The sequence below is a fragment of the Chaetodon auriga genome, chromosome 20 (assembly GCF_051107435.1).
Source record: "Chaetodon auriga isolate fChaAug3 chromosome 20, fChaAug3.hap1, whole genome shotgun sequence".
Taxonomy (NCBI): Eukaryota; Metazoa; Chordata; class Actinopteri; order Chaetodontiformes; family Chaetodontidae; genus Chaetodon; species Chaetodon auriga.
In genome coordinates this window covers 13,822,087-13,841,594 of record NC_135093.1, presented here as the reverse complement: position 1 = coordinate 13,841,594, position 19,508 = coordinate 13,822,087, and the positions used below count along the sequence as shown (strand labels likewise).

Below are 19,508 nucleotides of genomic sequence, written 5' to 3'. Positions count from 1 at the left end.
AAATACCTCTAACGCCTTTGTGATCCCAGCCAGCTGTTGGGTCTCTGAGGAACGTCTTTGCAAACCTGCATGAAAGTCCTGAAACACTTTAAGGACACACACAAACACACACACACACACACAACACATATGATGCTGTTGCGTATTCTGATCCCACCTGAACAGGCAACAAGACATGCTGATGTTTGGCAGGTGTTTACCGTTCTTGCTGATTTGCAATAAAAGCAAGCACAAAGGCGGAGGAAATTATATTAATTTTGCTGGTATTTGGTCATAAAGCAAATTATTGGATTCATTCAAATTTTGACCTGATGATGAAATTTTAAGGGATCACGATCAGTTCAGTCATCCTGTGGGGTGTGTGAATATATGTACCAAATTTCAGGCAATCCATCTGATACAAGTCATTCAGATACACTGTCTGGGGACCATGAATGTCTGCAAACTTCGTGTGAACCCATCTTGTAAATATCAAGATATTGCACTTGCTGAGTGAAAACTCTGACCTGTTGGTTGCACTGGATGAAAAGCTACCAGACTCTGGGGACCATGAACGTCTGTAGAAAACAATGCAATGCTGCGGGGATACGCTTCCCCAACCCTCCAAAATGTTTTTGATGGTAATTCATAATGATGCATGAAATACCCCTTTATCGCCCATCAGCACTGATTTGTGTGAATGTAGAGAGCACAGGGTCCGGTACAAACACTAAATTACAGCCTCCCAGCTACAGAGTGCAAGAGGGGGTTAAAAATTGACTTAATGTGTTCTTTTCCTGATGATTACACTGCAAGTAGAGAATGCAGTGTTCCTTAGGGTTCACTGGGCTTGCAATTTATCCATCATGACCAAGTGTTTCAGGGTAAGAAGAGAGAGTCAGGGGTGGCAGCAGCAGTGAGCAGGCAGACTGGAAGAGGCAGACCAGAGCAGCATCACGTACAGGCATGTGAAACACGAGTCATTTCAGTGATGTCAGGCTCATTTTCAACATTCGTATTCACATTAATATTCTAATAAAAACAGACACGAACTTTAAATCAGATGATGCTGACACCTGTTCTGTACGATAAGGTGACATGCATCATTAGCTTTTCTCTAACTGCTGCAAGACACAGTGCCAGTTCCTGTCTATAATTAGCACATCTTTCCTTCTCTGCTTCCCTCTGTAACTGTTCTCCTTTGTGTAACTCCATTACATAGCAGCAGATGCTTGATTGCATGATCCATTCATATGCAGCATATTATTTCTGTGTGTGTGTGTGTGTGTGTGTGTGTGTGTGTGTGCGCGCGTGTGTGTGTAAGTGGCATCCAAGTGCAGTATGTGTGTCAAAGTTGAGAACGTTGAGAATTGCTGCTTTATATTTTGGTCCTTTGAGACTCTTGTCTATTCAAAAATAGGTGCATCAGCCTCCTCTCGGACAGGTTTTTGACTGACAGCAGCTCCAACAAGAAGCCCTTCATTCTGATAGGCTGACACTGAACCTCAGGTCAGATGTATTATTAGTCACAAATGTCAGCAAATAGCATTCCCCGCTCAGATTCTGCCATAAGAGTGCATGTGGACCTCCTGACAAAGGTGTCACAGACGCCGTCAGTGTGTTATCTCTTTATGGAGAAAATGAGCACTGACGTATTTCTTTGGAGCTGCTGCAGTAAACATAATGGTGCTGTTACACTATCCCACGAAGTCAACTAGACAGTCAAATTACCAGAGAACAAAAATACAACACTTCCTTGTAGATGGTGAATGATTTACTAGCTTACCAGAAGCTCTCAGCTCAACTACCTCTGTGTCTGCTTTTAAATCTCTTAAGCTTTCATTGACTGGTTTTATTAACGTGTTTTTCATTTCTTTTATGTTTCCTTATGCTGTGATTTTATCAGTGCTTGTGTAATCTGAAGTTGTACTCGTACAGTAAATACCTCATTTGTGCAAAACCTTGTAACCTTGTTGTGAAATGCATCATATAAGCCTTTGAAACATGTCTGAAATACTACGCTGGCATCAGTGATGTGGCTCTGGATCTGTTCTTCTATCTGTCAGACAGGCCCCTCTCTATTTTGTGGAGTCCCCCAGCGCTCTATTCTGGGTCTCCTCTTATTTAAATGCTTCCTCTGGGGCAAATCATGCCTTGAAATATCATCTATACGATTCCTGTAGCACAAATATTTAATTTTTTCATGACACTCACGCCTTTCAAATGGAAAGTTTGTGTCCGTGTACACAGATTCTACAGATTAAATTTAATCACTATTCCACAAAATGATTTTCATTAACACTGAAGCAACATCAGGATCTTAATCAACATTAAACCAAAGTGTTTTGTTGCCTAAACTAACCACAGACAGGACAAGCATGAGCCCTGCGTTCTGGCGTCACAGTCCTGCGGCTCTGTTAAATCTCTTCTTAAAAAATCACCTTTATCTTATTGCTGTTTCTTAACTGATGGTATTTGTTGTATTTTTTTGTGTCATTAAAATGACTTTATTTATATAATATCTTGTCCTTTGGATATTTGGATTTTATTTAGTTTTGTTTTTATTGTAAAGCACTTTGTAATTTTATTCAAAAGCTATATACATGCTGTTAGAATTACTATATAAATAAAGATTATTATTGGTATTATCTTAATGCTTCTGGCTCCACGAGTACAAAAACAATTATGCTTTAGGGTGCTTTATTAAACACTCATGAATGATCTTGTTGCAAATTTGATTTTATTGACCTGTTGCTGTGAAGCTTAGAGATGAACTCATACATGTGAACTCTTACAGGCTATACTTCAGTAGATACTGCACATAAAGGTACAACATAGTCACACACAGTTAGTGGCAACACAAAAACAGAATGTAACCATTAAATAAGAACATGCTGTGTGTGGCAGGACGCTGATAAATCCTCCCGCTCTCTCTGCTGACAGCTTGCTTGCCACACCCATCAGACCTCACTGCTCTGATTTAGCTGTCAGTCAAAAGGTCTTAACACAGGCTCTCAATCTGGACTGTTGTTTGCTGCTGTTTACAACAGGCTGACCTGCTGGAGGCCATACCTTCATTTCCAATAGGAGAAACAGTTTAGAGTGAAAATATAATGCATCGTAAAATGTTAAAGTAATGCTGGAAATGATATAGTAAATACACAGTACATAATAATGTAGTCATAAATTCTCCATCTTATTTTACATTTTTTTCTGTTTTTATCTTCATTCCATGTCTTTTTTTCTGTAAAGGCATTTCTTGTATGTGCTATACAAATAAAGTTTACTATTATTATTATTATTATTAGCTTTTTCATCAGGCATCAAACAGTTCATAACTTGTAACCATACACTGATTTCTATGTGTTCAAAACTGAGATAAAGAGCAAAAAGAGGTACAGATCAGTGTAGATATTTAACCCCTTCAACTCCAGTGATCAATTTAAATGTCACCTTAAGTGGCCTTAAAGCTAGAAAAAAACATTTTTTACTCCTGTATGAAAATGTCACGCACATTTTCTTCTGTTTAGCGCTTCACTGAAGCTACATTATTCTTATACTGAGTGAAACAGTCAAACCTCAGATACCGTGCTCCATTTGATGATATAGACAATTCCTTGACATCATCTTATGGGATTCAGCATACACTTATCTTGTCATGACTGCTATCTCTTCAATCATTAGTATTGCAAGAATTTAAGACAGAGATATGACCAATGCTGGACAAAACCCAGTTGACTGTGGAGTTGAACAGATTAAATATTTTTTAAAAAGACTGCAATAAACATGAGACTATGCTTAAGGATATAACTCAAAGTGTCACAGTGTAATTCTCTAGCGGCTGTGGATGGACTCTGGCTGAATCTGACGTCGGGTCTTGGTGGCCAGGGCCGCCTTGCGGGTCATGGTGGTGCAGCGGGTCAGGATCTCCTCAGTTTTGGGTCTGGGTGGTATTCTGGGACCATTTGAGGCCGTCTCGCTGCCTTTGGACGAGACAGATCCAGAGCTGGAACTTGTGCTGGAGCCGCGGCGGTGTGAGAGGCTGAGATCGGGGCTGCTGTCACTGTCATTAGGCTGGTGACGCTGCTGCTGCGCTTCCTCTCTTGAACTCGAGGATGATTCACTGCTTGAGGAGAGGCCAGAGAAGCTTGTGTTGCTGCTGCTCCGTGCACGGCCGTTTGATGTGGAGGCATCCCTCTCCATCTGTGTTTGTGACAAGATCTCAGAGAGACCATTCAGAGATTGGGCCTTGTGGAGAGGCCCGGGCACGCCTCTGGACGGACCTGCAGAATCCATCTGCGGCCTGTTTTCTTGACTCGACGAAGCCTGAGGTTCCCTGCCGGTTGCCAGGTTCAGAGTGGAGCTATGCATCTTGCTCTGCAGGCTGTAGAAGCCTGCCCGTGGGTTGTTGTAGGGTTGCAGGTACATGGAGGGGATATAACCTCCCTTGCCATTGAATCTGAAGAGAGGATGGCGAGGAAAAGGGAATTTATTTCATCCTGTAAATCATAGGTCATTATGATAACACTCTTTCCTATTCTCTATTTATGCAGTGCAGACAGTAAAGAGTGGGATACCTGATGAGCCACCAGCCATTGTCAGACTTCCTCAGCACCTCAACCACAGAGCCAATGGGTACAGACACCTCGTCAGCATCCTTACTCGAGTAACTCCTCACGGCGCAGTACAGTGCACCTAAAGGTCACAAGAAAACAAGCTCAAACACTGAAGCAGACACTGCTGTAGGGCAAAAATCTGCACAGATTAGCTTTACAAAAAAGAGTGCACAGAGTTTTGGTAGAGGGCAATAGATGCATGTTAACTGGTTCAAGAGTGCTCCCCAGTGTTGGTTGTCTGTAATAACTAGGCTTCACAGTAATATGTGCATCTGATGTGCATCTGTTGGGTTGTTGAGTCCAAATGAAATCAATGGTCACACCAATGTCAGGCTCGCAAAAGTACAGCCATGTAACCAATGCAAAATGAGATCAGTTCTTTCAGTATGTGCCCACGCTAAAATTCAACTGCGACTAACAGTAAATATCACACCTCTTTCCTGGAATCCAGCATCATCCTCTTCCTCTCCTTCCCATAATTCCAGGTAAGGAGCAGGAAACCAAGCCAAACGCTTATCCTCGTTCTCCACCAGCCACCAACCTGGAGAGCAAATAAAACTTTAACTACAACAGAAATGAGTGAAGGGAGCTCAGGGTTCAGAGAGAATGCCAAAGCACTGACCTGCAGGATCTTTAATCAGGACATCCAGCTTCTCATCCACAGCAACCTTGAATGGACGATTCTTCATATCCTTTGTCTCATAAGCAGCCACGCAGCAGTAAGTGCGGGTGACAAACGGCTGGGTGATGCTGCTGGCAGGCCGCTGGGTCACTCCACCCTCTCCAACAGGCAGATCTTCAGGCGGCAGGATCATGATGCTGCGCGAGAGAGAAGCTATGTTGAAAACAGAGTTCCCATCAAACCTCTCACACAATTCAAACTAGACACTGACATGGCAAACCTACCAGTTCTTGCTGAAGTCTGACTGAAGGTCCTGGTCTTTGGGCATGAAGAACTGGATGACCTCTGAGCTTTGAGTCACAGTTTGGTTGCACTTCAACAGTCTGTCACAGTAGCTCTCCAGGATCTTCATGCGTTGGACAGATCGATTGGATCCTTTCTGCTGGGGGCTGCTTCCCTTGGCCTTTTCTGGACAGAGGAGAGGATTTCAAGATTAATATTAGAGGATGAGCATAGGAAATCTATTTGTAAAGCTAATATTTGCTATATGATAAAGAAATTTGTTTGTAGAGATACAAAACTGTTTTTGTTCATCACTGGCTGCTGGAGAGCATTTATAGAGACTTTGTAATCAATCAGAGGGAGCACACAGTTGATCTTACCTTTGAATTTGGGGATCACTCTGTCATTTCTCCGAAGAGGGTTCATTTGAGGGAACCTCTGTTTCAGCTGCCTCTGTTTGGAAAAAAAGAGGAATACTTCTATTATATTTTTTATTCTTTTTATGGAAACAGCAGACTAAGTACACAAAGTGCTTCTTCTTCTTTTTTTTTTTTTTGGACTTACATGAAGTTTCTTAAAATCTTGGAAAGACCTGTAGACAATCACCTCAGTTTCATCGGACCACAACACTGATATCATGAACACCTGTGAAGAGAAAGAAAAAAAAGCATAAAGGATCAGAGAGCAGACACTTTCTCAAACACAGCAAAGTTATCTAACATATCAAAGAAAGCATAATTCAGGTATTAACTCGCCTTGAGTTTCGGTGCGTCCCTGTGGACGGCGCCAATAATGCGGACACTGATCACAAAACGCTGGTCACCGGCCATCGTGCGCTCCTCTGGTTAGGGCCTCAGCTGTGTGGATGAATGGCTGCTTTTGACCTTCAGTCCCCGGCTGGTTTGCCTCCGCTGCTCTGCCAGCTCTCGGCGTCGGCTCCGGTAGATATACCTCTCTCACATCCTGTGAGGGCGGGGACGTGACTGGAATACGTGAGTGCTGGAGGAGAGGATGCGCGCAGCCAGAGGTGTGGTCAGTAGCGACAGCAGCGCTCACAGGTGCGGCGTTTCAAGAAAGGCATGTGACCCTGAGGAAGCTGTAAAATTATTATTTTTTTCTTTACATGGACTTTTCATTGACTAATAACAATTAATGGCAATAATGCAGCTTAGAAATAAGTAAGGTAAGCTTTCAGTCTGTGTATTATTCGTCGATGGTGTTATTATATCATCACCTACCAGTTATTGTGATGTAGCCTAATTATTCTGCTTTTTAAAACCTGTGATATTACATCTACTCGATCGACTTAAACCCATGAGAGGACATATTTCTGCCAAAGTATCAGCAAAGTATGGGTGTAAACAAAGAACAGTTAGACATTTTGGAAAATACGTTAATTAACCCTCTTGCCAAGAGTCAGTTGAGAAGATCGCCTCATATTTGTACACTATTTTTTTAATTGTCTATTTTGTTTTACATGTTCTGTTTTGCACCTCTCTTTTTTATTTTGCTCCTGTAACAATTGAATTTCCCTGATGTGGGATAAATAAAATCTTACCCAACTATTAAGCTATTGTGCAGCCAGGAGATTGTTAGCTTAGCTTAGCACAAAGACTGGCAACAGGGGGAAACAGTTAGCCTGACTCTCCAGTATCACTCATTCTGCTGGTTGGGCCATGAAGAAGTCCAGGACCAAACCCCTAGTGAAACCACAACGAGACATTTTTACACTTCAGTTTTCTTTTTTATTTCTTTTTCTTTTCTTTTTTAAACAAACGAGATACAGGCTAAGATGTTAATTGGTAAACTTTACAGGTGCTGGACAGACCCAGGCTAGCTGTTTCCTCTGTTTCCAGTTTCTATGCTAAGCTAAGCTAATGGTCTACTGGCTGCACCTGCATATTTAGCGGACACACATGAGAGTGGTATTGATGTTCCCACGTAACTCACAGTGAATAAGCACGATTCCCAAAATGCTGAAAACAAAGCTATTTCTTTAAGGCGAGCAAACAAAGTCTCCAGACATTATTACAATATTAGCTGCTCCTCTCCTGTCTTCCTCAATCGCTTCCTGCCATCTCTTGCATCCTCAACCCCAATAATTAAAACTTTTTTGCACGTGCCATCACTTGACACTTGTCATCTGACAGCAATATCCCTTATCAGAAACTAGTGTGGAGAGCTGTGTGTGTATGTGTGTGTCTGTTGAGACTGACGACATAGGTAAGGGGCGTGCACGTGTGTGTTTGGGGGGAGCAGGTGTTTCTTCAAAGTGAGGATTTCATGAGAGGGCCAGAGTCGGAGGGGGTTATCCCAACCACTCATCACATGCACGTGGGTGTGGAGCCCTTGTCTGAAGTGATGCCAGAGCTCTATCACACACACACAGGCACACACACACGTAGTGCTGTGGTGTAAAAGGTCAGGACTGTCCAGCTTTGTGTACGACCTGAGGAGATGTCAACACCTGACAGTAAAGCCACACGAGGTTTCCCACACTGAGCACAAGGACCATGACTCTGAATTTTTTGGGCATCTGTTGATGGAGCACAGAGAGCAATACATCATGTGTGCTGCACGTGGGCACACAGCACAATGAAATGCACACAACACGCAGTCATTTGGTCCAGAAGTGGTCGTTCACACAGTTACTGCTCACACATACATTTCTCTCTGAGCATATTGTGGTAGCACATTATAAAAAGTACATTCCATATCTAACCTATTCTGAAACTACCTACATCTCAAGGTCTTTCTATGTTTCAAATAATGTACAAATAATAGGTATTAAAGTAGCGTACATACACGTGCAATGTGAGTATTTGGAAACTTTATTAGACTGTACAATATTAAGTGATGTGAGAATAGAGTACCAGATATTAGACCAGTATCTAAAGTCTAGTCCTTAGAGATCCAAAAATGTTTGATTCATGAAACATCACATCATTAATCATGATGCGTATTATCTTTTTAAAAAGTGCTGGTGTAGTTCTTGGAAATGTGGAAAAAATGTAAGGAAGGAATTTACACCACAAGGTCATAACAACAATGCCTTCAGAACAATGAACAATCGTCGAATAGTTGTGATGTAACAGACGTTATTTCCTACATTGATTCAAAGGAAACGATCCCTCCATGGCACTTATAGCTGTTGTGTCATTTGTTAGCCCATTGATTAGACACATCTTATTGATGTTGATCGAGCCCCCCCCCCCCCCCCCCGAAACCATCATATCACTGCAGCAAAACCGCCCCAGCACAGCTGTCAAAATTCTGTATACAAAAGCAATATTAATACATCTGCAAAATGTAAGAGCTGACGGAATTCGCAGCATGCTGACTGCTCAGATGTCCTCCGTCTTCTGTCAGGTGCATTCCTCAGAGCAGAACACAGAGTACTCCTTAAGATCATTTGTTGGCTCACACACAATTATATAAGTCTTTGAAAATGATGAGGTGGTGTTCAGCTATACAGTGGATCTCTGTGTGCCAAAAATTTTATAGGTGGGATTAATAACTCTTTCTGTCACAATGGCTTTCCTTCCTGGTTTAAACAACAACATATTTTCATTAGGATTTTCCACATAGCACCACAGAGCATCATTGTGTTTGATTTGGACCGTCTTCACAATCACTTCTTTGTCTGGGTTGCCTTGACACTGACAATGGAAATGTCAGAGAAATTGTGCAGGTGCGTGGCTGATAGCTTTCATTTCCCCCTATCTCTCCTGAACATTTACAGGAATATGAGTGTTACGGCATAGCAAAATTCACTGGCTGGAAATAAAAACTTGCACATGTTAGCCTGACAGGCTCCTTTGTATCTGCGTGAGTGGGAACAGATCGTCCGATCCTCGAGATGAAGTGTCCTGACCTTGTCCATTGTCATTTAAAAGTGATTCTAAGTACAAAGACAAGAAAGCAAAAAATGGCGTCCTTGTCACGCTTTTATGTAATGAGTAAGGGAGTGATTTGTGTTGTTTTATTCACATCTACAAGCACTGCATGTCTGTGTTTTACTGCACTTGATCAGGAAAAGGTGGAGGGGGAAACCCCTGAAACAGTGGTGAGGACGTGACAAGACGCAGAGAGCCTGACAAACATTTACAAGTAGTGTGTGAGGAGGTGTGAGATTGTGAATGGGTCTTCAGGTTGACATTGGTGGTCTGACTCATACTGGAGAAGACAGTTCTTTAAAAAAAAAAAGAAGAAGAAGAAATCCTTCATTTCATAAATCAGTTGATCTGTGATAAAACAGACATAGAAATCTCCAAATACCAAAGCAGAATCAGTTTGTAGCACAGATTGACTTCTAGCCAAGGAAATACTGATAAGGTACACGTATCAGTCACATCAAGATTTCTGACACTGTTATTGAGCCAAAGATTTAAGATATCTTCTACAAGGAAGTTGCAGATGTGAACCTGACACCAAACGCCATGCTGCTGATATGAAAGCTGTTGTTATTTTAGTAAATAATCATTTCTTTATAGTTACACTTCCACAGCCGCGTCTTTCTTGAGAACCAGGCTGAAGATTGTCCGCTAGCCCGCGCAGAAGAAGGTGGAGTCAGAGGATAAGTGGCTATCACAAGTAGGCGGAAGCTGTGCAGTCATTAACAAACCGGTGACTGTAATTCTATGGCCAGTACCAGTAAATGTTGTGTTTTCTCCAGAGATAATGCCACACGTGCACAAACACCCAGGGTATTTGATTGCACTGGTTACACCTGATACACCCTCTGAGTCAACAAAAATATAATAGAGAGTGCTGAAATTTATCATGTGACTCATGGGGATTTTTTTTCTCAATATTTTGTTTGGGTTTTATTTGATTAATTCTTTGTTTTATTTTTGTCATATTTCTATCCTCTGGTATGAGTCTTGAGAGTCTTAATCAGACATCAGAGGATATATTCTTCTGCCAAGCCATTGTTTTTCTGTGTTGTGCAACCTCTCAGTTGCATTCTTTCTTCTGTGTGTGACACTGTGAACCTCTGTAATGAGTCCATACTGGGAAAACCAGCTTAGACTAACGAAGTCTGAAGTCTGACCCGGCTGGTTAGTTGTGTAGGAATTAGATGACTTGCTAATCTCGGGAATCAGTCTGTGAATTGTAAAAGTCTTTTTGTGGCCTTTGATCACTCAGGTGAGAATAGCATTCAATGAGGGAACAGGATGAAGGGGGAAGTTTTTAGGGTGCGATCCATTGTAACTGAGAAGTTTATGGTATAGTATTAACCTCAGGGAACAGGATGAGTGAGCTCCCCCAAATTGTCATTGTTTTTGAAGGAAAGATTTTATCATTACCAGGTGCATGTGACAACCTTTTGTTGAACAGTATAAATGCGAAGACATTGTGGAGATCTGCAGAGAACACTCTGCATGAGTCTTCCCTCCATGCTGCATGTATTAAAGAGACCTGATTCATCACACCGAGTCTGTAATTCTTCTGAGAATTAGCAACTCCCAACAAGCAACAAGGAGAATTTCCCTTACAGTTGGTTTAGAGGTGACACTTTTGTTGGGCAGGTTAGCTGGTGGGATGTATTTCAGTTCCCTCAGAGCTTAAACACAAAGCAGAAAGCATCCATCACCTAAACTCCAATATGCTGGATTAACTTCAATAGAGTAAATGTCCTTCAAGTGCACTTTGGGCACTGGTGCAGTTGAGGCGCGATGATTGAGGCACAGAGGGCGAATCATTCGGACTGAAGTTATTGCCGTGGGATTCTCTCCCTCTGCCACAATACTGAAGAGTAGTGAGTAGTAGTACTCACAGCTGTGAGTAGTACTATGGAAGCAGAGGTGGGAATAACAGTTATGCTTACAGGGTGTGTTCTCTCATTTCATGTAGCACTTATTATTTTGTTGCATACATTTGGCACTGAATGACATAGTTCTTTGACATTACACCTGATCTGGACATCTTCGGGAAGGGTTGGAACAACGATCAGAACAGGTAGTCTTTTGTTAGCTGGTTCACCACTGCAATGCAAGAAGACCTGTTTACCCTGCTCACATGGACCTTATTGTATATCTACTGCATACAGTACATTTAAGTTACAGACGAAAGCCAGCTAGAACTAGCTGTTCTTCTGCCACCTGGTTGCTCTCATGATGTCCTCCATAGAGGTGTTATGTTGCCTTTGTCATTTTCTTCTACTTTTTAGGCATTTAGTTTGGAATGTTTGGTCATTTGTATTTTAAATTTTTTTAAAGACGCTTGGGGAGGGGGAGCTGATGTTTATGACCGCGGCTTGAAAAAGACAAGGCTTCTTATGACCCTGTGATGTTTTACCTTTATGAGACAACTGAAGGGTAACGCAAATGCATGAAGTCAAAAGGAGGGCATTGATGAGTCATTTTATTTGTACAATTGACACACACGCGCTTTGCAGCCCTTCCTTCCACTTAGTGGGGATTAACCTGCTGTTGTGAAACTTGAAATCCAACTCTTTGGTTTCATTGATTGATGTGGGTCACAGCTGAGCAGAAACCTGAAATGACACACTGCAGTTATATGATTGAGATAATGAAGTTCTTCTGGGATAACTCGTGAAGTAAAACCTAACAAGACTCTCCAGCCATGCTAACATGCATGTGAAGTTGCTCAGCTAAACGCTAACGTGACAATGCTAACATGCTGATGTAAAGTGGATATTATGTTTATGTGCCTCGACTCCTTTGAGATTTCATTCTTATTCTTTTTGTGGACATGATGTTTGCCATCTTCGTTTTGCACACTAGCATGCTAACATTTGCTAATCAACATTACACACTGCTGAGGCTACAGCCGAGGCTGATGGGAATGTCTTTTAGTAACCAAAATATTGGACAAACTGAAAATTTGACTTAAAAATGCCGTGAAAGTGAAAGGATTGCAAATTGCAGTCATCCAGAAATCGTGGTTGTAACTGAGAAGTCGTGCAGATTCGGGAACATTTTCCATGACTTGCGGAAGGAAAGGCTCATTCGCTGTACCGCAGCTATAAATAAGCACGGGCACAAAAGCACAGTGTCACTTGTGGTTATGTTGAAAGAATGTTGAACTACTATCATTTGCCGAATTAACAGGAACTGGCATGATGATGCCATATGACTCCCTTTGACCTGTAATCGTGCAGGTTTGGGAAATGCACGTGCTGTTCAGCTTTTGGCTTTCACTTCATCTTGAATGACCTAAAATGAGGAGAATGACAAATCAACTCCTGAGTCACATCTTTTGTTCTGTATATTAATACTGGCTGTTGAAACCAATACCAAAGATATTTGTATTGCATTGTTAGGCTGCTGCCAGGTCAGCTTTAATAGCTTATATCCGCAAATCTGTTGACATTATTACCAGATGCACGTGCTATTCACCAGTGTGACCAAGCCTTGAAAATCTAAGCCAAGTCAAACAATGTCAAGTTAAACTTGATATGTTTAGCCTAATATGTCCTGGTTACCGTACAGCACAGAGAATACACCTACACTAAAATGTAGAGCAAAGATAGTTACAGTCTGCACTTGGAGTGTGAACTGACAAAACAGGAAAAATCTGAGAGAGGTGAGAGAGAACGACTTTGGCAGTTCCCTGAGTTTTAATCTATTAGGTCAAGGTCAAAGTCTTCATTTATTCTGCTAAATATCTCACCATCCACTGGATTGGCACTTCGGTGATCACTTGGCTTTTCCTGTAGCACCACCGTGAGGTTGACATGTGGATGGATTGTCATGAAAGCTGCTACATACAATTATATTTATACATTTCCTGTATATTCTTCTCAGGATGAACTGAAATCACTGATGCCCTAACTTTTTTATCTAGCATTATTGTCAGGCCCAAATTTAAATTTGGACAGTAATAGTAAATGAACTGTATTTATAAAGTGCTTTTCTGGTCTATTAAACGACTTTACTGCACATCACACTCACCTATTCACACACCAACAGCACAGCCATCAGGAGCAATTCAGTATCAGCAGCCAGGGACACTTCGACAAGAAGCCTGGAGGAGGCAGGGATCGAACCATGCAGCATCAGCATGCTAACATTAGCATTTAGCTCATTGGGTAACTAAGTAAAGCCTCACAAGGCTGCAAGCATGGCTGCAGACTCTTACTTTTTAGTTGTTTTGTCCTCAACGGCTTTGCTCAGTGGGCTTTCAAGGATGATTTGTTCAATGTCCCATTTCCTTATTGCTACATCTGCTGTGCTCCTGCCAGTTATGCTTCATGCGTTATTTGCACAACCCTGATTATTGTAAAAAGACACAAGATTTAATAACGGTAAGAATCATAGTTGTTTTTTTGTCAAATTTTGACAGGCAAACACTGCGTTTAAGTGGCGTTAGTGCATGCTTCTTCTAAATATTCCTGTGTCTGAAACAGCAGTAATAATCTTATTCTGATAACTCTTTATTATAAAAACACCATAAGACTGTGTGAAATGTTTAAACACACCAGAGGGCAGTGCAGGGTAGAAAGTGACTTTCCAAACGTTCAGCCAGGAGCAGCATTAGAACTGTCTCAGCATGGAAATATATAAAGTTTATTATTTATGTTTTTATCAGTGTTGACACACTCAGAATTTTGATTTAACTGTGCACAATTCACAGTTTAAGTCTTGAAAACAAGCATATAACTGGAGTATTCATGATATTCATAACGCAGTGGTCAAACAGGCAAGACACAGTGAAAGGTGTTTTGTTATGATTTTTTTTTAAACTCCGTAATCCGTTCTTTACAGCCACACCATCAATCAAATCCAGGCTTATTCTCAAACAAACACACTTCGGATCTGTTATAATACAACTCTGATAAGCTTTAGAAACATGGCACCATCACGTGGGAAGGGAACATGATTGAGGGAGTATTTTCATAGGCAATTTAACAAAAATATTTCCTTTAGTGAAGATAGATTCTGTTCTTTTCATATACTCTAAGGATAGAATAAATTTCTGTCTCTGATAGCTGAAGGTGTTATGTTTGGAGAGTGCTGCGTTGAATGTTGCATAGTCGAGGAGACATACATGTAGGGATGATGGGGGACCTTAATTTAAAATGATACATGAGGGAGTAAAAAGCTCTTTGTTTAATGCAGAGTGCAAGGTAAAAATATTCTCTTTTTGAATACTTGTATGTGACTGTTTTGGCTCTGAACCCCCCCCACACACACAGTCAAAAAGCTTGACGTACCACCTTGATGTGTGTATACTCGGGCATGTGAGTGTAAAATCCTGATGGCAAGCGTTAGTAACATAAAGTCCATCTTTGTGCAAATGTAACTCAATAGAACAAGATCCACAGCAATCACATGTGATAATAATCTCCCAAGCAGTCGCATGAGCACGGGGGAAAAGCTCGTTTTGTGTGTCGCTCACATCGCGTTCTTTAAAAGTGCCACTCTGCATCCATTGTTTAGGGTAAAATAGCAAAATATCCTCTTGGCGGGCAAACAAAGAACCAGCTTAGCTTTAAAAAAATACTGTCGTTCTAGCTTATGGGCTGATTAAAGCTCCAATCAATCCAAACCTCGCTCTTCCTTTTCCGCCTGCACAGACTTCTAGTTCTTCAGAGATTGTGTTTACAAGCGCAGACGCCTCAGAGGAGTCCTTGTCCAACACGCAGTCAAATGTGTTTATGTTGCTCGCGCCGCATCGGCCGGATGAAAGCTGGAAACATTTGCAAGACAAGAGGACGGGGAATTCCCCGCTCGGCTTCTAAAGTGTCTCGAGATGCTGCACCAAGCGTTCTTAGAACCAGACGTTAAAACAAATGAAGAACGGGGTACACTATGTGAGCCACACCCAGTCTCAGCTGCTGGTTTGAACTTTACAAGCCCCGGGTCTGGGAGCAGAGCTGCACTTTCTGCCTTCTTTTCTTCTCATCTCGTCCATACATTCATCTGTCCCACATCCCGTCCACTTATGGGGAACATGTAAGAGTTTGCACTTGTCCAAAGCCCAAATTCTCACCCCGGGTCGTTCTCCTTTTCCTCCTCGGTTGCATCCGCAGACCTCTGCTTTGCTTTAAGTCTCTGTCCATCAACAAAAAAAGATCCACGATGCCGGCCGATGTCACCGGAACTCATAGATGGCTGCACTGTGCTCGGGAACGTGGGTGAGGTTTAGAGACTGGTACCTGCAGTGTCAACACAGTGCATGTTAGAGAATGTGACCACTGTGTGTCGGAAATAGAAAAAATAAGCGAGTGCACGGCAACTTTGTCATAAACTCATCATGTGTAATCACAAGCTCCCAGAAAAAGCATGCACATAATGTATAGACCCTGTTCATCAAGGCTGCATGAGGTCTCTGTCCTGTGAAAACCACGCATGTCCAAAAACATCAACCTTTAATGGGCTAGAATAACATGTTTTTAGATAATCCAAATCCTTTTTACGTGGTTTATTTGGCTTAAAGACATAATCATAATAACTTAATTTAATGAAATCAAACCCTTATTTATGGTCAGTACTTTTTCAACAGCCCTTCAATGTATTTACGTTCAGCAACTGCCTCCGTATGCATTAGTTTCCGTCATTCATGGTGAAGTCCGTGCATGTAATCTAATGTATTTTCCACCTCACTGATATGTCTCCTCTTTTTTCACCAAATCATACCACTAATTCAAACGGAACATCCGACTGCCACGGCTTCACATTAAAGCCACGCAAGTGGCGAAACACGGGAAGGACTTTATTGTGAAGACGGCACAGGAAACTTAGTGCATTTGTCACAGAGGTTTGCACCGACTGCAATTATTCATCCAACAATTTCAGTCATCATCAGCATTTACTGCTATGCTGCTATGTGACAAAACTACTTGCACCACCTGCAGCAGAGATCCAATCGCACCCTTAGTATGATGGAAAGAGGCAGAGTGCTGACATATTTATTAAAACAATGTGAGCTTGTTTGGCTGCACAGTAAACAGATACACCAGCTGCTCCTCTGTGTTATTTCTGTAGCTGGATGAGTGTTTGCTGTAGCCTACTGTAGTTGCTGCACAGGACTGAAATGTTAAGTATTACAACTGAGAGAAGTAGAATTTTTTCAACCAATAATAACACTTAAACCATTGCTTTATCCGACAAGAATCTACATCACAAAGACAGGGGATACGTGGTGTGAAATGAACTGCATGAGGTCTGGTTTGTCAAAAACAACCCCAAATGAAAGGGCTTACTAGGATAAAAAAAGATGGATGCTGACATCTGAAAGCCAATCGTTAATTATAGCTGAGGATAAAATGAGGACAAACCACAGTTTGGACTGATGCTCATATTCAGCTTTTTCTCCATGTGTGGTTTTGCAGGGTTCACAGCAGAGGTGCTAAAAGGCAGCAAAGAGCACAAAGTCGATCCTATGAACAAACTACTGAGAAGTCCATAACAACATTCAGTCTGCAGTGAATACTGTTCTCTGTCCTCACAACAATTCTTAACACTAATGTTACAGGAGTATTGCGGAGGCGCTGGCTGTTAAGCCCCTTTTGAAAAATAGCATGAAGTAGTAGAGATTTTCCGCGATCGGAGAGGAAAACAAAACAGCTTCCAAGTATTTGGTCAAGAGGAGGAGAGAAAAAAAACTGAATGGAATGAAATCAGAGGGCGTTTGTAACAATAGCGAAACTATTATGTGCAAAGGGAGTCGAAAGAAATGCCAAAGAATGTCAAATAAAAACGAAAACACTAAAGATAGAGTGCAATCTGGCCTCGGTTTGCTCATAACCAGGCAGTGTGACCGTATAAATCAAATGCAACAAACTGCGGCTTGGACTGTTGTGCTCCATCCGTATAAGGTTACACGCAGCCTGAGCTGGAGCTGTTGGGAAAAGCCACATTCATCTACTAATCATCGGAGCGGCTCCCATGGAGAAATTAAGAATTCAGGGCACCCTGACAGAAGCTGTTAGAAATCTGGAAACTTCTTCAAGCTGGTCTGGGATTTGATCCAGCAGCCTTTCCCTAGTCTGCTGATTTGTAAAAATGACTCAACTCCCCTTCACAATAACTAGCGTTGTGCTGCATTACCATTCAGAGCTCCTGTGGTAGTAGTAGCCCTCGATCGTTGCCGTGGATTTCTGGAAGCAGATGTAGTAGAATCCAGCAAAGGAAGCTCCGCTGATGTCTTTGATTGTGTGGTCAGGGACCAGGAACTGCTCCTGAGGGCGACGGACAGGGTGAGAAATAGCAGCAGCTGCGGTTCAGAGGTGACTTACAACAACATGAGGTCAGGCTCAGTTTAGGCAGCGCCTTACCTTCCACCTCATGAAAATGTAGTCAGAGTTCTTCAGATCCTCGTAGTCAAAATCATCCGAGTTGAACGTCTTTGCGTACTGGTAGAAGGCCTGGAACTTGCCCTTGACACAGAAAGTAAAAGCATTAATTCACAGTGAAGCAGCCTGCAGCAGAGCACTCGCGTAGATTTCAAATGAACGCTCTTACCCAGTGCTTACGGTCCACGTCCTCGTCTGCATCCCACTTCCGGGTGAGGAACGGCCGCTTCCTGCTGATGATCTCTCCAGCAAAGAACGTGGTCAGCGTTGGGTATTCCTGCGACAGTGAACGCAGCAGAGACACAGTGATGTTTTGTTTGCTGAGGTGCAGCTGACCTGATACAAGCTGCTTTGTCTTTTCTTCTCTTTGTAAGTGAAAGAATGTCGCACCCAATAATAAGTCTGTCACTTCAGTGTTTTCATTCCAGAACAAATGACTTCTGACCGATGTTCACTGTTTATCTTCAGTCACTGTAGTCAGACTGTATGTATGCAACTGCCAAAAATACAATTTAAAGCAATCAGTTCATATTAACTTTGGTTGTGTGCTTGGATCATGATCACACCTCTGATCCAGAATAGGTTTTCTGTCACGTTCTGTGTGTTTACTGGTTTGTGTGTGACTTTGCTTGAATCTGTTTTGGCATAACATGACATCCTCTAGAATGGAAAAGCCAGCAGCTAGACTGTACCAGTCCCTTAAAAAGGACGCAAACACAATGAGCAGTGGCCAGACCAAGCTTAAATTATTTCCGTTTGTGGCTTAATAAAGTGAATCACTCACCTCAGTCAGTCCTTTTATTTTCAGGTAGCCACACAAGTAGGAATCCTCCATGGTGACATGCTTAAAACAACACAAGAAACGTCATTTATCAGTATTACCGAGCTTCATCTTCACTGAAGTGACAATCAGTGGGGATGATATTATGAAATACTATCTAATATCCCCGACATCGAAATAGCCGTAAACGTGCAGGTTTGAAAGAGTCTTCCTCTGAAAATGAGCAAACCTCTATTAAATGGTATATTTGATAACACATTAAATAAAATGTCTACTAATTACTTGAGATGGGTTGCAAGTAAGCAGTCGCAGGCACTGCTACATCCACAACTAGCTAGGCGAGTTACTCGGCGACAGGCCGGGGCTCATTGATTTTCCAGCTGTCAATCATCACTCCGCCCGTGTGACAGATCACCAAAAGCCCCTGACAGCTCGCCTAAATAGTGAAATATTCTCCTCACAGTCCCACCTGCAAAACAACCTCCACGTCGTATGAGTTCCCTTTGCTCTTCTGGTGGCCCCTGAACTTGGAGCCGCTGTACAGCAGCGAGGTGACAACGCCGGGCTGCTGGGTGTTTATCGGCGGCGGCGGGATAAGCGAGGCCGAGGATGCGAAGGCCGCGGCAGTGGAGTCGCTGATGTATCCAGCGGGGACAGGCATGGCTCCCGCTTCGCTGGGTAGGCAACGACCGCAGGCAATTGCCGTCAGGGCGATGGACTCTGTCGGCGTCTACAAAGAGGTGGGGGAGGACGAAAGAAGTCCACCAACATTCAATTCCCCCCCGGATTCCTCCACGGTTTCGTTTACCGGGCACCAAGCTGCCACCAAAGTAACTGGACTTCGACGCGGCGCTGTGGGCAGCAGAATCCTTCTTTCTCATTGGTTAACTGAGTTCCCTTTTCTAAGATCGTCAACGCTCATTGGTTGGACTTGCGGAAGGCTTTATGGGAATATTTGGGTGT

The 19,508-nt window shown here is 42.4% G+C and overlaps 1 protein-coding gene across 1 annotated transcript; it reads right to left on the bottom strand.

Moving 5' to 3' along the window:
• Positions 1-3,813: 3,813 nt before the first annotated feature.
• Positions 3,814-19,374, bottom strand: LOC143339305 (uncharacterized). Its single transcript, XM_076760474.1, has 11 exons — positions 19,015-19,374; positions 18,549-18,608; positions 17,934-18,041; positions 17,747-17,848; positions 17,520-17,650; positions 15,566-15,625; positions 5,498-5,506; positions 5,218-5,345; positions 5,029-5,136; positions 4,557-4,674; positions 3,814-4,438 (listed from the first exon to the last, which is right to left on the bottom strand). The coding sequence occupies exons 1-11, from the start codon at positions 19,204-19,206 to the stop codon at positions 3,814-3,816; spliced, it is 1,641 nt and encodes a 546-aa protein (XP_076616589.1). The 5' UTR covers positions 19,207-19,374.
• Positions 19,375-19,508: the final 134 nt, after the last annotated feature.

What these genes read in the sequence shown, in the direction of transcription:
- LOC143339305 (XM_076760474.1), bottom strand. Translation starts at nt 19,206, where the DNA reads ATGCCTGTCCCCGCTGGATACATCAGCGACTCCACTGCCGCGGCCTTC. An exon ending in TACCACAGGAGCTCTGAATG is followed by an intron (nt 15,626 to 17,519) that starts GTAATGCAGCAC and finishes TTGACACTGCAG; the next exon opens with GTACCAGTCTCTAAACCTCA. An exon ending in TGCTGGATTCCAGGAAAGAG is followed by an intron (nt 4,675 to 5,028) that starts GTGTGATATTTA and finishes TGTGACCTTTAG; the next exon opens with GTGCACTGTACTGCGCCGTG.